The 17459-nt window shown below is 43.9% G+C and overlaps 1 protein-coding gene across 3 annotated transcripts in view; it reads right to left on the bottom strand.

Moving 5' to 3' along the window:
- PDZD8 (PDZ domain containing 8) overlaps positions 1-5562 on the bottom strand; it is a 98157-nt gene extending 92595 nt beyond the window's left edge. For 2 of the 3 annotated variants that reach the window (XR_012326883.1, XM_019940066.3), the window contains exon 1: positions 4466-5561. Coding sequence is in view for 2 of the 3 variants with exons in the window: in XM_019940066.3 (XP_019795625.1) it covers positions 4466-5331 (866 nt within the window). In the remaining variant the exon portion in view is untranslated. Of the gene's footprint in view, positions 1-4465 lie in introns of all 3 variants that reach the window. The other variant, XM_019940068.3, reaches the window with a different exon arrangement.
- Between the last annotated feature and the right edge of the window lie 11897 nt (positions 5563-17459).

Below are 17459 nucleotides of genomic sequence, written 5' to 3'. Positions count from 1 at the left end.
AATCAGTAAAATTTAAAATGTTATAATTAACATTAAGAATAAATGTTTTTCTTCCTCATCTCAGAAGACCAAGGAAGAAATAACACAATTACAAGCCACATTATAGAGTATGAGGCTTTCCAGACCAAGCCTAATTTAGTTCTCTGAAATTAATGGTATATTTAGAGAAGATGTAGATAAAGATGCTAAAAGACCCTATCTAACTAAATACAGTCCTGTCCTCGCCTCCTCAATCTCCAGTCACTAAGAATATGTGAAAGTTTTCTACAAATACATATTGGAATATTTTCAAGAGTAAAAGAACAAAACAGTTATGACAAAACAGTCATGTTCAGAAGACATTCCGTGAACCTGAAAAGTGAAGTTTCCCCCAAATATTTGTTCCATACTCATTCATTAAATTCAAATGGTGTCAGTAAGTAGATGCCCCCTCATTTGTAAGTCAGAGAAGTAAACACTTATATATAGTTAATTAATGACCCAAACCTTGCACTAAAGCAAAAGTCCACCAAACTCAAGGTAAAAGCAGCCACTGTCTACTTACTATCACTGTACTGCAGAGAAACGAAAAATGTTTCAAGGGATTTTTAAAAGATTTCTAACAGAATGATTTTCTTTAACATTCAACATTATAATGATAATGTCTTTTATAAAATAAAGTTGCTCAGTGAAAGTCTCTTCGAAGACATAATGTTTAAAGAGGGACAGAAATTATCACCCTCTACTATCCAGCTGTTAACTAACTCTTCCCATTTTCGATGAAGAGCAACAGTAACGCTCCTCATTTAGTAAGCATCTCAAGTTTATATTGCCAGGCCAGGCAAGTACCATCAGTAAATGTAGCAAGTGGGTGGGAACTACAAGCTACACGTGAGGTTCCGGCAGCTGCTACTAGACTCCATCTCTCCATCTTATTATTGCTAGGACAAATGCAAGCCTAGTGCTACCAGATCTTCCAAATTTTCCTAAGAAAAGCCAGAAATCCAAATCATGCAAAATTTTCCATTTTTAAATGTTGGCAATTAAGAAATAAGAAAACCACAGTGCAGGCCAAATTCAAAGTACCTACAAACTGAATCTGGCCTTTCAGTATGCAACAACTGCTAACTACACAGCAATAATAACCCAAGGAACAGAAGCATCAGTAAGAATCTCAAATGTCAGACTCCCAAACCCTAAACTCCTCAGGACTATTACTCAGATTTCATGTTGAAGATGGATTCTCCGTGTAATCAAGAACACTGGTGGTAATCCTTCTCTCTTGAAGACTAATTTTTGACTAATAATAATTTTTTAAAAACTATGGCTTTTACTATTTTAAAGTATACATTTTAAGAAAAAATCAAAACAATGAACACCGAGGTGGTGAAATCAGAATATTAGTAAAAATTAATAAAATTAGAATTATAATATGTAGAAAATGTATACTTATTTAAAAATACTATAATGCTTTACAAACTGTGTTAGTTGGGTAAATGTCTGTCAGCTGGGTCCCCAGAAAGCAACCAATCATTTGAGCTCCCTTCTCATCTCTTTATGAGACATCAAGAATTGGTAGTCCTGATGGGCCACTTTTACTTTAGCAACATGAAAATAAAAAACAAATGAAGAGGGGGAAGAAGTGACAACGATGTTAATTGGCAAGGTATTTCTGTTTTATAATAATTTCAAGTGCCAAAAGATCCTAAGACTCAATACAATTTTCGTTACTACTTTAGCTCTAAGTAGATTAGATAGCTAAAAAGGATAAACTAGCAAGACCTTCTATTTAGAAATAAAATCTGCTGGATTAAAAAAGAAATGCTAAGTGGGGCAGCACCCAAAGGTTTAACCTTATGATTTAACCTTAAAAGGATCGTTTCTCAAAATTTCCAAAAAAAATTTTTTTAAGAAAAAAAAAAAAGCTTTATAGTCATACTCAGAGTTCTCAGTTAATTTGGAAGGCTACCCCCACATATTTTGATGACATACTTAAAAAAAAAAATCCTTAAGAACAACACAGCAGAGTTTAAGGAAAAAGGGCAGCTTGACTTTATCAGAACTTGACAGCTGTGTGATTTTAAGCAAGTTATTTAACTACTCTGGGCACTATCCCCTGATCTATAAAAAAGGATAAACCATAGCTACTTTAATTCTCATGATGAGAATTGTGATACATCTTAAATGTATTTTAATTCATTCTCTTAGCTGAAACTTGAATCTGTACCACAACATCAGTACTTTAAAATATTCCTGGCAGAACAGCTACACACAGATGAGAGAACTCAACACTTCTTGAAGCAGCCCTTTTCATCCTCACACTTCTATCATTTTCTTTTACTAAACTAAAATCAGCTTCCTAGTTACTTCAACCCCATCAATCACATTCTAGTTTAAATCTTATTAAGTACAGCTAATTCAATTCTCACTAAACTCCAACCTCCATAAGGACTGAGACTGTTCAGTATTGAAACCCCAGCACCTAAAACAATGATAAGCACATAGCAGGTGTACAATAAATATTTACAGATTGAGTGATATGTTCTGTACAGTATTTACTGATTGACCATTGAAATGCCTTCGAATATAAAGAGCACAGGTGTGTATACTTCTGGAGGTGATCATTTAATGCTTAAGGTTTAAAAGTTGAAATATCATACATAACCAAACACACACATGCTATGTTTTTAAAAATTCCTTTGGATACAGTAAATAAAAGCAATTTTGCTACATTTTAAACGATGATGCTATTCAATGATACAGATGATAAAGTTCCTTCAAAGCAATAAACCTATTAATGGCTCCATAACTTCTAATCATAATTTCCTTCAGATTTAACTGAATTCCAAGTCTACATTAAAAAAAACACCTCAAAATGACATGTACCCTCACTACCACTGGCTATCCTACAAATAACCCCCAAATAATAACTTAGTCAAGTTTTATCACCTGAAAGTTACCCAGAAAACATCAGAATTGAAATTGTGATAGAATTATCAAAATCTGTAACAACTTTCTCTCATGACTTTCTTAGCCACACACTGCTATAAACACCTTACTGCTTAAACACTAGAACTCATTGATAATTTAGTCACTTATATTTCAGAGCTGCAAGAGTAGGTTTCATAAAGTTATGTTCTACTTCACAGAACAGGAAATCAAACAGTGGATGACCACCTCTGCAAATCCATGGAAATATTTCCATTATAAATTTCTCCTGCCACCTGATGGTTTTAAGCTGTCACTCTGTGATATTAGCGTAAACAAAACACAATTACTAAGGTAAATCTGCCACATCACACAAGTCAATACTCCACCCCAAACCCAAACATCAAATATTCCTGAATTATTTGGGTCACTGATGCTTGAAACTGTGGTAGAAAATCAGTGATCTAGAAACATGTAACTTCCACTAAAGGAAACTAGGTAAGGCAAATACCAGATTTACATAATTTTATAGGAAAGAACAAAATCTAAAAGCGTCAAACATTTTAATGAACACAAAATTAAAGGAGGACAGAAAGTAAAATTAAAAATTCATGTTTTGTAAGAAATAGCCATACACGACCCTTTCAACACCGACAAGCCTTCCCAGACCAAAGTGGATGAAGCCTCTAGCCCTACAAAACTTTCTTTCCCCTTCCACTTCCATATTAAAAAAAAACAACCCAAACCCTTGTACATTAATCAAAATAGTATACTACAGAAACCGCCAGATATAGGGAGACTTTAAAACAGTTAAAATCACTACCAATCTTTAAAATACTATCTGCAGGGCCATTTCGGGTACTGTGGGAGGAACTCAGAGCCAAGAAGAGCTGAAACGTGAGGGGCAGTCTGCATCTGTGCTATAGAACCCACCCCCAAAGGGCAGATGACGTTAACACAGAATGTACAGAGAATTACAACACGCACAGGCTCCCAACTCGTTACCAATCTGCAGTGGAAGAGTATTCCTTTCCAACAGACACTCCCTCTACCCTGAAAGTTGCCGAAGCAGCACAGCAAAACGGGCCTGCAGTTGCAAAACACAACAGCCCTGGGCTACCAGCACACTCTTCACGCCTGTACTTTGTGTCCAGGAACAATTTCTCAACCTGGCCAAGGTGATGCAGCAAAGCTGCCCTCAATGCAGCAGCCACGGATAGAAGTTTCTCAACAGTCCCAGAGCCATCCCGGGGAGGAGGGTGGACTTCCCTTCCATCTTCAATATGCTGCTTCGACCCATGCTGACAGCACCCTGGATGCCCAAGAACACACGAAGAGGTTTCTAGCTCCCATTAAGGCCCTTCGGAAGCAAAGAACGTAGGCACTACCTGCCTTTATCTAGGGCCCTGTCCAGGGCTGGGAAGAGCCCTGGAAAGCAGGGACTGGGATTCAGTCGTGGCCCTTCCCACCCACGCAGGCGGCAGCGTGCCTCCAGGCCCGGGGTCCCAGCAGCCAGGCCCCCGTGGCCGGGCGACCCTTCCCCCCACGCCCCTCTCACCTGATCTTGTAACTCGGGAGGGTGTGCTTGCGCTTGATGACTTTCTTGAGCTGGTTGACGATGATGGAGGTCAGCTGCGGCATGGGCCGCCCTTCGAACTGGGAGCGCACCTCGAAGTCGATCAGCGGGTCCTCCACGAAGGAGAAGAACCAGTGGGTGAAGGGCACGCGGGTGAGGACGAAGCGCAGCCTCCCCACCACCCGGGACAGCTTGACGAACAGGTAGGCGGACTTGCCGAAGACCAAGTCCACGTCGATGGCCAGGTGGAAGCCCCCGCTGTACTCCACCTCCGCCTCGAAGGCCAGCTCCTCGGGGGAGGTGGCGGGCAGCGCCTCCCCCTCAGGAACGTCGGGCTCCCCGGTGGCCGAGGGCACCACGGGCCGGAGGAGCCGGATGGTCTTGATGAAGGGCACGGCCTCGCCCAGGAACACGTCCCGCAGGCTCAGCCCCTCCAGCAGGCGCCCGGCCGTCTTGGTCTGCAGCAGCTCCTCGAACTCCACCTTGATCTTCTTGGTGACCCAGCGGCGGGCCAGCGCGGTGTCCCGCAGCTCCCGGAACAGGAACAGGATGGTGGCGTTTAGGAAGTAGCAGGTCTCCCGCGTCGGCGGGGCGGGGGTCTCGGGGGCCGGAGTCGGGCCGCCCTCGGGTGGCCCGCCGGAGGGCTCCTCAGCCCCGCCGCCGCCATAAAGGTACTCTCTCAGGGCCAGGTCCGGCACCGGCTTGATGTAGCGGAAGCCGTCGGCCGCGCGGGCGGCCTCGTCCGGCGGCGGCTCGGGCTGTTTGCGGTAAAGCAGCAGGAACTGGGTGAGCAGCGTGAGTAAGGAGCCCAGCACGGCGGACGCCAGGATCATAAGCAGCAGCCCCATCCCGCCACCGCCTCCGCCCGGAGCGCCCGCGCCCTGGCCCCCGCGCCCACAGCGCGGCTTTCTTCACGGCGCCCTCCCCCCTACCTCCATCTTGAGGACATCGGGCGGCGGGGTCTGGGCGAGCGGCTCCCTGGGCCTGGTCCAGGGGCTCCGGACGGCGCACTGCAGCGCCCCAGCCTGCGGCGGCCCGCGCCTCCTCAGAAGCTCCCGGAGGCTGCTGCTGTGGTGGCGGCAGCGGGGGCGGGAGGGAGCGGAACGGCGCCTTCCTCTGGCCGCCGCTCATTGGACGAACGGCGAGTGACGTCAGGAGCGTACTCGCTCCCGGCGGCGTCGCCTGGCAGCCGGCGCCCGGGCACGCGTACGCGGGTCCTTCTTCACCTCTCGGGCGCCCTTCCAACCCCGCCCCCACGCCAACATCCTAGTCCCCCGCGATACACGTGGCTGTCACTTCTGAAGCCGCTGCGCGGATCTGGGAGGATAACTGGGGCCACCGGTTGGAGGATAAGGAGGCCGGGCGGAGATGTCGTGGCGGCGCGTTCTTGACTCCGGTCATCCCGTTATCTTCTAATGCGCCCATCCCCCCTCATTGGCCGCGGTCCCTGTTACCCCTGCTGCAGTGTGATTCTTCCACCCCCGTCCCTGAGAATGGGCTGGCGGCTTTCCCTGCCGGGCAGCGCCGCAAAAGATCTGAGTTGGCCGTTCGGAGACTTCCCAAGCCGAGGACAAGATTGCACTGCCTCTGAGACCGCGGTCGCCGACCATCAATCTGACCAGCAGACGCTCTGCGTTCGCGGAGGGTGGGCCCTGGGAAGGAGGGACAGAGAAAAAAGGAGTCAGATGCGGACTAACTTTACTACCTAGGCGGATATTTGAGATTTAAACGAGAAGGACATTAAAAAAAAAGAGCCGGTTTGAGAATGATGAGTGGGATGAACTTGCCAGATGATTGGAAGATAAATAGTCACTGTCAAGCTATCGCAGTGCGTTAAGCCCCTGAGTGTACTACCACATTTAGTTCATTTAAGAGACAGTTATAGTTAGCCACCACCCATTTTACAGACGCAAACACTGGCGCAGAGAGGCAAAGGAAATTGCCTAGGGTCACACAATGGTGCCTGATTTTGTCTAAAACTAAATCCTAAGTCCTTGGTCACTACTCAGTACTAGGATACCAAGATTGCTAGAGTTGGAAGGGGGCTTATTGGTTCCATGGTGCACAGGAAGGGGGAGTTAGAAAGTGGGGGGGGGGGGGTGAGGAAAGACTTAAAGGAATTTTGCACAAGGTAGCACCTTGACCAAAGCCATAGAGTTAATGAAGCCAGGTTGCCCAGGAACAATGTTATCCTCCTGCCATCTGGTTACCTCACAAATGCTTATGTGCTCCAACCACATGGACAACACAAAGATCCACCCCTAGTCCCACAAGGGTCAGATATTCCATACCTAAAAATCAGGTTGGTTCTGGCTGGCCTTAAGGGGCCAGGGCAGGGCTCCTCTTTAGCTCTGGAAGATCCCCAAGCCAGTGACAGTCCTGAGTCTGGGTGATTCTAGAACAAAAAACAGAATTCTGACCCAACTGGAGCAGGTATAGAACTTTGGAACCAAGCCGTTCTCATCTTACTTACTCATCCCCAGGTGTGAGACCAGAATGGCTCCTTTGCTGTAAAAATGTTAGCCTGCTGAGAGAGCCAGGCTCAAAACCACATTCCACATCCTATCGAAGTCCAGAGCCCTGCCGGGATATCTGGGAGCTCCAGGCAGCTTCTTTTCTTGTGATCATCTCTGGGCTGCTATCTCAGTTCTACACTGTTTCAACCCAAATGGGAAATGTAGACCCTTAATATCCACCAAAAACCTTATTTATAATACTCCTGCACCATTGTAATAAATGTCACAGAAGCTGGAGGTGGGGTGGAAGATTATCTGAGTAATTTTCACAGCACTGAGATACAATATCCTCAAATTGTGTATTAATCCATTCTGCATCTTAAAATATTCTTCAACTACCTCCTTCCCCCACAAGGAAAGTTGGTGATTTTCCTGGGAGTGAGTTCTCAGTCTCACACTCCATCTTGCAGGCTTCTCCCTTTTCTGCCCTCCTCCTACCTCATTAGTAACAGAACTCCCATTTGACATCCCATTGACATGAATGTCAATGCATTGAGAGAAAAGACACTTATTCCCCAATCTCTCTTACATCTAGATGTGTCAGTGTTACTGGTTTCTGATACGTAAGAAGTTTTGTAGGACCTTCTGGAAGTCTCTTAAAGGGGACTGACTCAGCTGGAAGCTACACCGTTTTGCTTTCCTCTCTTTGTTCCTCCTTCCAGCTGTCTGGAATGCAGTCATGATTTCTGGGGCTCCAGCAGCTACTTTGGATCTTGAAGTAACTTTGACAATGGAAGCCTTATGCTGAAGATGGCCAAGTAGACAGATATGCCTGGATCCCTGATGACTTCTTGGAGCTACCACAGCAGCCCTGGATTTTCTGTTGTATTTGGTCAAACCTAATCTTAATTGTTTCATCCAATAACCATCCTTCCCAAGTTGCCCCCTCCTCTATGTTCCCTACCATTCACCCACTTGTCCAAACTGCTTGCCCTCCTTACTCCCCCTCATCATTTTAATTCTATCTCCTTAGTATATCTCACATGTGTCCTCACTTCTCTAGCCCTATCACCAGGCCCTTATTTCAGGCCCTCTTCTTTTCTCTTGCAATGACTTTAGTTCTTCGTTATCTCCTACCTAGTCACTCTGTCTGTCTTGCCTCCTGTGATCATTCTCCACACTGTTGCTACAATGATCTTTCTCCAGTACAAAACTGATCTTGTCACCTTGTAGCTAAAAGTTCTTCAGTGGCTCCCCACAGCCATATTCATAATAATGGCTATCATGCATCAGAGCATAGTAAATGGGAAGCATTGTGCTAAGCACTTTAGAAGCATCTACACTCCCACAATTGTCCTTTACGGTAAGTACTATCATCTCCAGTTTATGGATGAGGAAACAGACACTTAATGCAGATAAATAACCTGCCAAAAGTCACTAAGTTAATAAGTGGAGGAGTGGAGATTTGAATAAACTCTGTCTAACCCCAAGGCCTCTCATTTTAGGTCAATATTCCTTTAGGATACAGTCCAAACTCATTAGCATCCTTTGTGAGCTTGCCTTTGCTTACAATTCAGCTTCTTCTCTCACTACTCCAGATGTAGATTTTGAAGATTTTTTTCCTATCTTTATATTTTTAGGTCCTTGTTGTTTATCTATTTTATATATAGTAGTGTGTATATGGTAATTCCAAACTCCTAATTTATCTCTCCCCGCCCCTCCACTATCCCTTTAGGTAACCATGTTTGTTTTCTATGCCTGTGAGTCTATTTCTGTTTTGTAAATAAGTTCATTTGCATCATTTTTTTAGATTCCACATATAAGTGCTATCATATGATATTTGTCTTTGACTTACTTAACTTAGTATGATAATCTTTAGGTCTGTCTGTGTTGCAAATGTCATTATTTCATTATTTTTTTATGGCTGAGTAATATTCCATTGTATCTGTATAACACATCTTCTTTATCCATTCATCAGTTGATGGATGAAGATATTATTGATGAATTTGCTTTCATTAAAGCCAGAAAGTAAAATTATAATAAATGCTGTTTGGGGTAAAAACAAAATATTTAAACTTAATGTGAACTTTAATATATCTACTTTTCAAATTTACTATATTTTTTCAACTACTTTAATGTTCTGGAATAAACTAGCCATTAAAATATATTAAAAGGTATATACAGGGATTCACATGTTGACTGAAGAAAGACACACAACCTAAAAGTTGCAAGTTATGTTTTATTTGGGAAACTTACTGAGGACTACAGCCTGGGAGACAGCCTCTCAGATAGCTCTGAGGAACTGCTCCAAAGAGGAAAGGGAAGAGCCCAGATGAATAGGAATTTTTGCTGAAGACGAAACAAAACATGTAGTCAAACATCAAAAGCTTCCTGCTAGTCATGGAAAACAGACATCTCGAGTTAATGATTTTAGTGCTTTTCTGTGTATGGGAAGATGCAAGAGTCTGGGTTCATTGAAGTTATTCCTTAGATATGAATCTTAATTGTCTAGGGCCAGTATCCTGTTTTTCTCCACCCTGAATTTTCCACAGGGCACACTGCAGGGGTTAGCTGCAGTGCCTGATGACTTGATGGTGGGCAACATTCTTTGTTTATGGAAATGGCAGGCAACATTTTTTTGTCCACCCACATTTGTCCTTTTGCCTCAGGCTCTGGTATTTCTTGGCATGGCACTGTCAGATCCTGTCTTTATTTAAAATCTTGATGTTTTGTTTATCATAGATAACATATTATTTTTATTTTTTAGATGTTGCATTAAATGTTACTTATCTTGTTGATTGGTTTTTTTGGTGTCCCTTCAAATTTTCTGCCCAAGGTGAGAACCTCACTCACCTCACCCTAATCCTGGCCCTGCTCTTCAGCCAGATGGGACTGTTTGCAGACTCCTAAACACACAATTATCTATCTTACTTCCTTTATATTTGTCAGTCTTGCCTAGCACATGGTGGGTACTCCATAAATATTTGTGGATGTGAATGAATGCTTTTCCTTCTGACCTTAACCCTTTGGTTCTCCTGCCCATTGTCTGAATAACTCCTACTTGGGGTTTTTTAAGACTGAACAGAAGGGTCACCTCTACCAGGAATTTTCCCTGACTGTTCACACCCCTGTCCCTCCTGACCTCCTCTAAGTCTGGGTTAGGAGCTTTTCCATTGTCCTCAGTGCAGTTTGAGGTCACCTTGGAAACAGCATTTCTTATCATGTTCTGAGATTCCCTGTTACTTGCTCGGAATCACGAGTCCACTTGTGAGCTTCTCAAGAGCAAAGACCATGGCTTTTTTGTCTCTGTATCCTCAGCCCGCAAAACACATACTAGGAAGCATGCTCATAGGATGAATGGATAGCTGAATGGATGGAGAGATGGTAGAGTGAGATCTGCTTTAAGATATAACTGGTAGCAAATTGCAAGTGGAGTCTGTATGGAGGGAGAGTGAGATTTGTGAAGAAGTTTTGCCAGAATCCAGACAAAAGTTGATCAGGGATTAGACTAAGGCAGTAGGTTGGACTTACGAGACATTTTAGAGGAAAAATCAATGGAATTGGTTTGAAATTAAGTGCATGGAGAAGAACTCAAAGGCAACTGAGGTTTTATAATTGAGTGAGTAGGAAGATGGGGGTTCCCTAAACAAAGACAGGCAACACAGGAGAGCAAGCTGTAGGCCTATCACCTACACACGGTCATGGACCCAGAGAACAGGGAGCGCAACCATATCAGATCCTTACTAGATAGATGAGGCCTTAATCAGTATTTACATTCATCCTAAATTCTTCTCCAAACCATTCCACTTTTCTCTATCCTCTGAAATTGCTTTAGCCTGGGCCATTGTCATCTTTTGTCTAAATTCCTGCCACTGCCTTCTAATTGGTCTACCTACCTCCCACTTTCCTTTCCTTACTTTATTCACCATTCTCAGCCAAACCAAATTAAGCTATTCTCTGCTTAAAATCTTTCAACAGCTCTCCATAGGCTTCTGGATGAAGTGCTGATTCCTGAGCACGATCCCTCAGGCTTTCACGATCTAGCCCTTGCCTACATCTTCCACTCCATTTCACAATATGCCCCCACTTGTGGCTGTGCTCCAGGATTCCTAAAGTTCTTGGGATTCCTCCTTGTCCCTTGCTCTTTCTCTTATCTCTAGGGCTTTGCACATGCTACTTCTTCTACCTGAAACTCTTTCCTTCTTCCCTTTGTAGGCAACTGCTGCCCTTCAAGTTTAAACACTTATTTCTAGGAGACTGTCCCTGCTCCTAGCCTTAACTTGGCCCCCTGCTACATACTCATACAACAACCTGTTCTTTCCTGATGCTTGTGACAGAGATTGCTAGTTGCCTATTCATATTACATACAGATGTGATGACTGGTACTGTAATGGCCATCTTACAATCATGTGGTAACCTTGAGGATAGATGCCACACACTGAACGTAGTTAAACAGAAAGATAGAAGAACCTTGGGACACTAATGATATTGAAGCTGTATACAACCTTGCAATCCTCACCTCTGGACTTCTTCTACATTTGAGAAACATGTCCTTTAAGCTGTCACGCTAGTATTTCTCAGGTCTCTGTTGCCAGCTGCCAAATGCAATGCTGATAAAAGTTCATTACACCTTTTTGTTATCACTTGTACAATGTGTCTTATAAACCACAGTGTTTCCCAGTCCTCAACATAAATCTTGGAACATAGCGAGTGCTCAACTGATATTAAATCAATGAATATATTCACATGACATCCTCTCCACTTTTGGTGAGAAAGAGCTACCCTGTTCTCCTGAAACTTTGGGACCACTCATTTGAAGGAAGAGGCTAGGGAGGAGGGAGCAGAATGCCCCAGTAGACTGGGAGAAGAGGCACTGCTGTTGGCTGTGCTCCCCTGCAAAGCAGGGGAAGGTAACTGTGGGAGAGAATAACAGGCTGCAGTAGCAAGAGGCTTGGAGACTGTAAGTCCTTGAGATTTATTGGTGGATCCAAATCTACTGCTGGGAATTGGTATAACTGTTGGGGTCCCAGGCACACTCACCTCTTCTGTATTTATATTCACTCCTTAGGTGATCTAATCCAACTTCATGGCTTCAAATACTATCCATCTGCTGTGTTTCCAAATGTATTTAATCAGTCTGGACCCCTCCCTTGAACTCCTCTGGGAAACCCATATATCCTACAGCCTACTGGACACCTCCATTTGGGTGTAGAATGACTTACTGTGTGCAAAACTGAGCTGATATTCAACCCCACTGGTTCTTTGGGCAGGCTTCAGTTAATGGTGCCTCTGTTCTTCCAGTTACTAAGGCCAAAAGCCTTGTGTTGTCCTTGATACCTTTCTTTTGCTCATATCTATACCTGGTCTGTTGACAAATCCTGTTGGCTCTATCTTCAAAATATATTTGGAATTTTACCACATTCATCATCCTGGTTCAAGCACCAGGTTGGGCCTGGATTTTTGGAATGGACTCTTAACTGGCCTCTCTGCTTCTTCCCTTGCCACCCTGATGTCTATTCAAACACAGATGCCACAGTGATTACATTAAAGGACAAGTCTGATCGTGCCACTCATCTGCTCAAAACCACCAGTGGTTCCTGTGGGGGGCAGAATAGTGACCCCCCCAAAGATGTCCACAACCTAATCCCTAGGACCTGTGAGTATGCTGCGTTAGATGACAAAGGGGAATTAATGTTGAAGATAGAATTAAGTTTGCTACTCAGCTCACCTTATGAGAGGGATATTTTCCTGGATTATCCAGTTATGTCCAATGTGATCACAAGAGTCCTTAAAAGTGGAAGAGGGAGGCAGAACAGAAGAAAATCAGAGTGATGTGATGTGAGAATGACTCAGTCCCTTATTGCTGGCTTTGAAGCTGGAAGGGGGTTAGGAGCACGAAATGTGGGCAGCCTCCAGAAGCTGGAAAAGACAAAGAGCCTCCAGAAAGAAACACAGCCCCACCCACACTTTAATTTCAGTCCAGTGAGATGTGCTGCAAGTTGGGCTTTTGACCTCCAGAACTGTAAGAGAATAAACTTGTGTTGTTTTAAGCCATTAAGTTTATAGCAATTGGCTACAACAGCCACAAGAAGGAATACAGTTGCTTGTCGCATACAAGGCGAATGCTGAAGTGCAGCAGTGAAGTCCAAAGTTCCAAATGACCTGGTCCCTGTTCCCTATCATCTCCCACTTCCACCTTATTCACTCTTCAGGCACAGCGCCCTCTTGATCTAGCCATTAATCTACAGCTTTGTAGAGGAATGAATGATTTTGAAACTTCATTTTCCAGAAGAAAGAGAGGAGAGGGGACCTGCCCCTGGTGCCCCAGCAGGGACTTGAACTCAGGACTCCTGCCCAACTACCAGTGGGCTACTAATTCTATGGTACTTAGCTTTCACTTCAGCTTCCTCCCCAAGAAACTCTTGTGGTTACATCTCCCTGGCCACCTCCTGGTGTTTAAGATCTCCTCCAATGCGGTTATCTTTCTTTTGACCCTATTCTTTGCAGAGAGTAGCTCATTTCTTGCTGTCTGAAATTCAAAGACAGAAACATTTTCCCTTGAAAAGGCAGGGAAAGATATTCCCAGGGCATCAGATTGTAGTGATTGAGACAGCCAACTTCCTTAGGAGGAAAAGTCAGGCCTGCCTTTCTTTCAACCAAGGAGGTTTGCTGTATGGATTCCTGTTTATACCCTGTAGAGTGATTTACATAGAAACCAGGACACATTTCTAAGTGTTGTTGGCCTTGTCAATCTGAGTGCAAACAGCCCTCCTTATTTTGCTGACCTGGCACTGATAGTTCCAGAAGAGAAGGTCTGATTGGTTAGCTTCCTTCAGTGGAGCCCCCTACCCCACATTTGTGCTGAGTCACCTCAGTATTGATCAGCCTCCCTTGTGTCCAGCTGATATATGTGTTGCAGGCTGCTCTGGGACTGATCTCTGGTCCACTCAGCTCTGGCCACAAGAGCAGAGGTGGCTTCCTCTACAAAGCTTGTGGGTACCGGCCTGGCAGATATTACAGGCCTATTATGTCGTTTGGATTTTTTTTTTTTTTTTGGTCTGCCTAGCATTGCTTTCATTTGGGAACTCCCCTTGGATCAGGGGTCTGCAAACTTTTTCTGTAAATGGCGAAGAGTAAATATTTTAGGTTTCGTGGGCCATCAGTTCTCTATTGTAGCTAGTCAATTCTGCCATCGCAGCCAAGCTGCAGCCACAGGCAATAGATAAACAAAGGAGTGTGGCTATGTTCCAAGAAGACTGTATTTACGAAAATAGGCAGGGGGCCATAATTTGCCTACTTCCTGGTCTGGAAGGCCTGGAACCTTGCCCTCTATTCACAATCCATCCTCCCTTGCCTCCTCTCAAAATCTTCATGCTCCAGTCCACAGGGTCCCTTCCTCACAGGGCTCCCAGCCTGGAAAATTCTCCTGAATCTTTGTATGGCTAACCCCTACTACCACCTCGATCATTGCTCAAATGTCCTTTCCCCAGGGAAGTCTTCCCTGATTCCCCTAGTACACTTTCCTAGGGCACCTACCGTTCCTTCATGGCATTTTGTATCATCGTTGTAATTTTCAGTCTTTTCATGTTAATTTGCTGTCTGTCTCTCCTCTAGGCATAAGAGTGAGGCCCTGTCTGTTTTGTTCAGTAGCTGGCATAGTGCTTACTGCATAGTAGTAACTCAGTGTGTATTTCCTGGAAGAAAGAGAGAGAGAGACAGAGAAAGAGAGAGAAAAGGAAGGAAGAAGGAATCAGTCTTCTGAACTTGCCTGTTAAATGACTGAGCATCTAAGAGTAACAAAAATAAATGGGACATTCTACTTACCTGTGCATTGTTAAAGCCAGGAGAACAGGAAGAACTGGCAACACTGGCACTCCTCCCCACCTATTCAGACATCTGGTAGCCTTTGGTGCTTGGGGATGTTCCCTGGAGGTGACCTCACATCTCAGGTCTGACTGTAGAGTTGGTGGGGACTTGTCCTCGCAGCCCTTTCTTCCAACACCCTGACCCTCCCGCATCGCCTTCCTTCTGTCTAAGCTCCCAACAGGATGTGCATCAAGGTCATCTCCCCTAAGTGCCCTTTCCCAAAGTTACTCAGGCTTCCTGGGGTCAGATCCCAGATCCAGGACTTAGTGGTTATATGACCTTGAGCACGTCACTTAGACCCTCCAAGCCTCAGTCTCCTCTCTGTAAAGCAAGGATCATAAAATTACCTGTGACATAGGGCTATCGGGAGGCTTTAATAAGGTAATATGTAGAAAGTACTTAATAGGACGTCTGACACATACTTAGTATCAATAAGTTATTACTAGCTAAATTTTAGAAAAAGAACAACCTGATGATCTGATTGAAGCTATCAGGCCCATCCTTAAAATACGTGGGGTCAGGGCTAGAGTACAAATGCTTGAAATGTTCGAAAATTATAAATCAAGCTGTTAAATAACATTTGTCTGTCTTCTCCCTCTTCATTGACAAATACGGCTTCACAATGGCAAAACTTTTTAAAAATTGGAAAACTCTAGTTTTTACATGACTGAAAGATGGCAAAATAGCAAAGGCAACTGAATTTAATTAGTATTGTGCATGTGCTATTGAGGGCCAAGAAATATTTGCATTGTGACAAAGACTCCTACTCACCCCACAAAGAATCCCTGGGATGAATGGGACCTTGAAAGGCAATTTTGAGCCAAAAAGATGTACAGCACCTCCTGCCCTCACTGTCCCTTACCTCCCCCCACACATCAGAAGAACGGGGTTCTTCAGCTCCGCGTCCTCATTCTGACTCTGCACTCTCTATGCTTTTGCTAAGCAGAAGTAGAGCCACAACTGTTAAGTAACAAAAGACACAGCAACCAAATGCTTTACTTCTTTATTTCCTGATTGATATCAGAGTTTCAGGGAAGTACTTTGACAAGTAACTCAATAATAAACACATCAAAATAAAACAACTAATGAAAGAAGAATAAGATACTGATCTGCAGAAAATGCCAACACTATTTTTTTTAAGTCAGGAAAAAGTCACAAAGATGTATTGCTCATAAATGCCTATTAAAAGCCTTCTTTAAAACACAGGTACCTGGGCTTCCCTGGTGGCGCAGTGGTTGAGAGTCCGCCTGCCGATGCAGGGGACACGGGTTCGTGCCCCGATCCGGGAAGATCCCACATGGCACGGAGCGGCTGGGCCCGTGAGCCATGGCCGCTGAGCCTGCGCGTCCGGAGTCTGTGCTCCACAACAGGAGAGGCCACAGCAGTGAGAGGCCCGCGTACCGCAAAAAACAAACAAACAAACAAACAAAAACACAGGTACCTGCAACGGGCTAGACCTTCAAATAAAAACTGAGGTAAGGATAGAATTCCTATTTGACAGAGAGGGAATGGAAGCACAGAGAGGCTAAGCAGCATGCAGAAGGTCACACAGCTGCTAAGTGGCAAGGGAAGAATTCTAAGCCAGGTTCATTTGTGTCCAGATTCTGACCTGGTGACCACCATGGCACACCGGCTCTTTGCTCCCTACTGCCTCACATCCAGAGAAACCAAATCATCAACACTAGTGAAGAAAAATGCAGTCGGAATCCTGGCTGAGCATCTTTCTTCTCCTGAGTCTTCAGTTTCTTCAAAAAGACAAATAAGTCTTATTAACACCATGCAAACAGTTAATATGCATGTGTTAAAGTGTTGCGTTATAAAATGTTGTAAAACAACACTTACTGACCTACCCTTTTTTATTGAGTAAAATCCCGACCGCTGAACTTTAAATTACCTCTTCCTTCTAATTACAAAACGTTGACTTGCTTAATCTTCATTTTGAAGACCAAGCGGCTTTACAACGTTATTACAAGTTGAAAAAGTGCCAAGAGGACCTTGAATAGCAAGATGGGGAAACATGTTGCAGTGCTATGAAGATATTGACAGCATCTTTATGGTTCGTCGACATCTTTATGATTAGTGAGATTTTTAATAGCTTTGTTGAAATATTTTTCATATACCCTAAGATTCACCCACTTAAAGTGTATAGTTGGTTAGTTTTCATATATTCGGAGTTGTGACACCATCACCATGATCTAATTTTAGAACATTTTCAACACCCTAAAAAGAAACCCCATGCCCATTAGCAGTCACTCCCCATTTCCTCTCACCCCAACTCCAGGCAGCCACGAATCACCTTCTGTCTCTATCTATGTGCTTAGTCTGGATATTTCATGTGAAAGGAATTGTACAGTATGTGATTTTCGGGTCACTGGCTACTTGCACTTAGCATAATGTCTTTAAGATTCATCCATGCTATAGCATTTATAAGTATTTCATTGTTTTTTATGACCAAATAATATTCCATTGTATGAATATCCAAGTTGTTTATGCATTTAGCAGATGTTAGGCATTTAGGTTTTTCCGCTTTTTGTCTATGACGAATAATGCTGCTATGAACTTTTGTATACAAGTTTTTGTGTGGACATACATTTCCATTTCTCTTGGATAGACACCTATGAGTACGATTGCTGGGTCATATGGTGGCTCTATGT

The sequence above is a fragment of the Tursiops truncatus genome, chromosome 16 (assembly GCF_011762595.2).
Source record: "Tursiops truncatus isolate mTurTru1 chromosome 16, mTurTru1.mat.Y, whole genome shotgun sequence".
Lineage (NCBI taxonomy): Eukaryota > Metazoa > Chordata > Mammalia > Artiodactyla > Delphinidae > Tursiops > Tursiops truncatus.
The sequence above is the reverse complement of the archived record's forward strand: the minus strand, read 5'-3'. Positions and strand labels throughout refer to the sequence as shown.